General features: G+C 38.2%; 1 protein-coding gene across 1 annotated transcript; it reads left to right on the top strand.

The window, feature by feature from the left end:
• The first annotated feature begins 1510 nt into the window (after positions 1–1510).
• Positions 1511–5801, top strand: LOC107186562. Its single transcript, XM_015574457.1, has 5 exons — positions 1511–1756; positions 3937–4127; positions 4571–4765; positions 4870–5109; positions 5476–5801. Exons 1-5 carry the CDS (start codon positions 1561–1563, stop codon positions 5641–5643), a joined length of 990 nt encoding a protein of 329 aa, XP_015429943.1. The 5' UTR covers positions 1511–1560; the 3' UTR covers positions 5644–5801.
• The last annotated feature ends 228 nt before the right edge of the window (positions 5802–6029 follow it).

Here is a 6029-nt window from a genome sequence, read left to right as displayed (position 1 = left end):
AGCTGTGTCGAAACCAACGAAACAACCTGTAGTGCAGCCAACATCGGACGATCCCCTATCCCTAGCGCGCAGAGAATGTTCCTAAACGAAGAGATATCCGACTCCTTGAACTAGGAAAATGATTGCTTACTACGCTTCAAATTATTTTACAAAAACTGTACTGATAATACTAAATTAGTCGTTGAAATGATTGTTCAATTAACTATATCGTCACTAGTTGAAATGAGGGCTATTCCTTAAAATACAGAAAAATCATTGAGTACATTTTTTCTAATGGTGACGATTAATTTTTGAGTTCTCTTGGTTCGCTGTTATATATTATAAACGATTTTCAGTTATACGTCTTTAATTACTATAGTAGTTTTGTATGTTTAATGATATGTACTTTCGTATTAAAATTTGTCAAAATACGTGTAGCGCCATCTACAATAGAATATTCAAGCTTTTAGCAAATTAGTACCTCAATAGTTTCGCGAGATGGCACCGCTATACTTTTTGATTTTCTATTTTTAAACAATGAAGTATGTATTTATAATTATCAGTTTAAAAAGATAAGATGAAATGGGAAGTGGAATTACCGTAGTAACGGGTTTAATAAACGCATATTTACACATTTTATTGGTTTTCATTTAAATAATTATGAGATTAAATGTCGCTTGTATACGTATAACATCTGGTAATATGTATCAAACTGTTTATTTATTTACTCCACTTGGACCTACTGTTTATCGTAACGTCTGCTAGGCGGCAGCACTGTGATAGAGAAGTAATTTGTATGCGGTGTCTATATATACCTTAGCTGTGTACTTCAACTGTAGTACCTTCATTATATAGATTCTTATGTCACACATCTAACACTACGGAAGGGAACTACCGCATTGAGTGGAGACCAGTCAAGTCCGACACGCTCGCTGTTGGAATATCGTTGAACAAATATTATCCGATATAACTACGAGAATACGTTGAATAATGGTTTTCCATCACATTTTTGTTCGTGTCAATCGTTAAAGGGAAAACCTATGACTAGATCGGTCGATTTAATATTCAATCTCTCGTAAGCTATTTAGTGATTGGTTTGCAGTGCTGTCTGGCCTAAATTTAATTCCGCGTCGTTGAAAACTGACCGCGTACGTGATACAGTATTCCCAGCACCTATTCCGAGTGAAATATAATCCAACGACTTTTGCCTAGCTCTTACTCGTGTTCAAATTTCATCTATACGTAGTGCCGTCGTTTTCAAACGGGTAAACAAAGAATAATTTATACAACCGACTAAATAATAGCGTGTGTACAACTAAAAACCACGGGAGAAAATCGCGATTGATAGTGTATATTTAAGAAGTGTGTATTGAAGAGAAATGTCAATGACGTCTGAATGATTCAAGTGTATGATTTATGAGGACGAGTGCGGCCATGTGACGAGCTTGGAGACCAATCGGTCGCGGCGCGATAGGCTCAGTTTACCGGCAGAGTTTCATGGCCCATGACCTTTCTGTTGGGTTGTCAGTCACACGTGTAAGGTAGCAGCAACCTGTTGCTATCTTGTCAAGCTCTCGAAAAATGTGCACAACGAATATCGAGCACGCCGTTCAGCACCCGTTCCGGCTGCTCTGGCGACGGAAATGGTACGCGATAATTGCCATAATTACGCTCGTGTTTATTGTTTTGATATTACGGATGTCAACGTACGCGCCCGCATCGTCGACGAACCCGAATCTCTATATGGACGACGCGATGAAAAATGTGTACGAGGACGGTAAGTCCGTTTTATGTAATTTTGTATCGGCCAGGATACTGTCACGAATGGATTCACCGAGATTATTTTTAATTGTATGTTTCGAACCGGCGCGTGTTCATGAAACGCTTGGTCGTGGCGTCGTGAAAGAATCGCGTTATGTATGCACAGTGACGTAACTAGCAACAGACGTGTATTTATTTACGTGGATTATTGTAGCACAACACTAGTGCCCAAAAAAATGTTGAAAAATCTTACAATTAGTTGTTACAACATATCTGTATAGTTAAAACATTTCAAAATTTTATCGTTGTTATACTAAAAGCACAGGCCTGATATGAATATACAAGAAAAGTGTGTACAGGTTTTGAATCACCTTTTGAAGAAGCGCGAGTCATCGAAATGTTTCGCTGTGTGACAATATTTCCGCTGATACTTAAGTTTTGATTGAAATTATTTAAAAATGTATTACCTACGTTCTTTTGTTTACTGCTGTTGCAGTTTCGAACAGGTGGTACAACTTTACTACCGGTGAGTTTAAACGATCAATCATTTTTTATCCGTGTCTGGCTAATCTATAGCCGTCAAGATAACGGTTATTGCCATTTTCTCATTTTTTCTGCTTCGGGTTGTATGGACTCGCAGAACTAGCGTATATGTCAAACGATTCTGATATATTATTCAAACATTGAACGTTTGAGATACGTGTGACTGTTTACATATCTCACGTGACTTTATCGTTTCCCGCCATCTAACAGGCTTACGCAAGTTTGCCAACCTTATAACTCGTATTTGTGTTCCCTGCCTTGTGTAATTATGTGTCCTCTCCGTGCGTTTGGACAGTTGCCGCTGATTCATAAGCAATAATGCTATCGATTAAAAAAAAAGACACGAAAATGTAGTAAATCCTGACAATTGCACAAACGTTAGAAAGAATCTGACAGTTTCGATAGTTCTAGGAGTTCTAATAGCTCCGAAGTTCCGAATGTGTCGAAGGTTCTATGATTTCTGGTAGTTCTGACAGTTCCAAAAGTTCTATGAGATCCGAAATCATTGCTTATTCATGTTTCCAGTTTATGTTTCACCTAACCCAGTCCTTGAAGATAAATTCAAAGCACACCAGAACAAACTAATGAATATTTATCAAACAGCAATTCTTGTGACTGTTCGGAACACTTGCCTGAACAATTCTAAACACTATCTAACGATCAAATAATTTACAATGGTATTTCAACATGCTTCGAGTGACAAAAGAGCACTTATCGTGCTGTGTGTTTTATATTCTTTGTTTTTAACAGGTGATCGAGAAGTAGTTTTGTTGACGTTGTGATTAACATATTGACAGTTCAATCTTTGAACAATCTATTAGAAATTGCGAAGTGTAGATGAAGAAAAAAATACATGTAATTATTATACTCGAGATTGGAAGTGATTGTTAGGAGATGACACTATTTGTAATGAAATTTTTTTCGCACCTTTTTATATTCCACTCAATAATTAGTTTCTCTATGGTGTGTCTAAATGCCGAGATATCGTTATTATTACGCCGACGTCATCGTGAACGCCTCTATTAATCATTAAAGGGCAATTAGGCTGATTAATTTGATGTGTTTGTCTATCGATGCATGACAATCGAGACTTGTGCAGGTATTCGTTAGCACCAGTGGACCGATAATAACGAATGTCTGGAATCTAATCGATGTGCCTGTTGTGTGTTGCGAAAACGAATATTAGCAAATGTCACGATGTAGATATCAATAGGAGATTATGCATATTAAGGAGCTTAACAGTATTACTTACGCACATGGAACAAAATTAGACACGCGAATCTACATATCTGAACGGAACGTTGACTTGGTATTCGATTAGAGACCAATGAGATTTAATTTTCAATGTTTATTTTTCATTATTCACGTAACGTACTGATTACATTAGTTACGCACGAAATAATATACACGGACGAGAAAACGGAGTTAATTTTACGTTTTAAAATGCTTGTTGAGTGTTAAACAGCATCTGAAATAGACATTACTTAAGAAGTTATTTAAGACGTGCACCGATGACCCGTAACGTCTAACTGAATTCAGCCAGACTACGACCTACACGTGGCACCGTTCAAATTCCAAATCGGCATACGTGCACATATTTGTTTATTAAGCTTGCAGATTGATTTGAACTAGTGGTTTACGGTATTATTGTAGGCATCGGATGGTACAATGGAAAAACACTGTCCCCGGATTCACCTAAGTGGGACCGTTACCTGGCGGAACTTCGACGAGAATGGATAATTTGGAAATATGATTCGAATCGATCGTACAACCTTGAACATCCAGAAGTTGACGATCAGTCGATGGGCCAGGCGAAAGTTATCCGGGAAATCCTCAAAGACAAGGTACTTTCGGAAATCGGCACACGTTTGTGAAGTGGATTTAATGTGTTCATTGCCAGACACATTTCACTTGACTCCCTCTCCATTTAATCGAATTATTGCACATTGAAAAGTGAATTAAAAAAGTAAACTTGCTTAACGGCTGAAATGAATAGAGAATATCTTGGATGGTCAAACAGTTACCTACATTACCAGCAAGAAATATTAATCGCTCATTAAGAAAAACATCTAATGGCTATTTATACATTCACGAAGTGTAAAGCTCATGGAGGGGTTTTCAAGTCGTTTTCAGGGATACCAAGATCGCTTCAAGGACCTCAAGGTTGTGGAGATTTTTGGGGTGATTGTGCGGCTACGCTCTGATTCCAATCAAGTGACAAAGGAGTTGAAGTTTGAACTTTCTACCATGAATATTCCTTTTAATTAGGTTCATTTTTTGAATGCAGAAAAACGGATTCTTCGTGGAATGTGGTGCTTACGATGGAGAGACGCGAAGCAACACGTTGGTTCTGGAACGAATCCTCGGCTGGACTGGTCTTCTCGTGGAAGCGGATCCTATAAATTTTAGTAAAATGTCGTTGAAAAACAGAAAGGCCTATCTGACACCCACCTGCCTCGCGGTACAGCCGTATCCCTCGGTGGTACGAAAGTTCGTAGCCTGTCGCAAGCAACTACTTACATGTACATTCAACGAAACACGGGATTTCGCGTACGTTATATTCTCTTGAATTACTTTAATTTACAGAGTTCGTTCCTGATGGCGGATAACGTGGGACGTCTTCACGAAGCGAATGCAACGGACATTAATTTGCCGAACTCAGCTGACGTGGCTCACAGTGGCACGCACGTCCAAGTACAGTGTTTTCCGTTTATACATTACATGACTGCATTGAATATCACCACCGTGAATTACTTCAGTCTTGACGTGGAGGGTAGTGAGCTTCAAATATTAAAAACGATTCCATTCGACAAGATAAGCATAGAGGTACGTGTGTTTCTAACTTTTTTTGGATCATGCCCCACTTCGACGTCTCAAAGATCTCGATGGCCCCCCCCCCCAATATAATAGTAAATAGAGTTCTGAAAAAGTTTATCATTAATAGTTACTTCAAATACATGGGCAAATAAAAGGCTGTTGATGAGGTGTCGAATGTCAGTGATCTGTTGATTGCTCCTCAAAATATTAAAATTGCCCCTCGGTAGGGTATACGCTCCACGCTGGGAAACACTGCTCTAGTCAGAATAAATTCAGTCTTTTCATGATCATTTCTGCACATATTAAAATATCATTAAACGTTAGTGTCGATATAAAATTTAATAACCTGCTGTAAATAATGGGATAACGTTACAGACTCTTTCAGTGGAGTTCTCCCATGTCGAAGATGGCCGAAAACAGCTGATCGACTTCATGGAAAAAAATGGCTACTATGTTTACTCTTCTGTCGTGAGATCGGACAAGTTAGCTCACGATATAATATTCTCGAAATATAGTTTAGAAACGCCTGCTTCGATCGAGTGATCTCGCATGCTAGTGTAAATAGAATTCTTCTCGTTATATTCCTTGTGACTTACCGATACGGTCAGTATTGCGTTACTCGATCAGTTAGCGAAATAAGTCATTCCTATGGCCGCTAGTCAAATACAACTCATCGAATATATTTCATATATGTACATCTTCAGCCGTACTTTGGATAGGATATGGTCCGGTACCGTTAGTGTTATTTATAATTTTATTTTACAAAATATTTACAGGAACATACATTTTTCGCATAATAAAATAAAGTGTCTCTCTGTAGGTACTCGAAAACAAGTAGGTACTACGTCTACAACGTTGCGTCGTTAGAATTTTTGCGAATGAAAATAAATAAATATCGTGCAAACAATCAGGAACCAAATTGGGATTTG

The sequence above is a fragment of the Dufourea novaeangliae genome, unplaced genomic scaffold (assembly GCF_001272555.1).
Source record: "Dufourea novaeangliae isolate 0120121106 unplaced genomic scaffold, ASM127255v1 scaffold65, whole genome shotgun sequence".
NCBI lineage: Eukaryota > Metazoa > Arthropoda > Insecta > Hymenoptera > Halictidae > Dufourea > Dufourea novaeangliae.
Note: the sequence above shows the minus strand (reverse complement) of the source record. Positions and strands in the feature narration are given on the sequence as shown.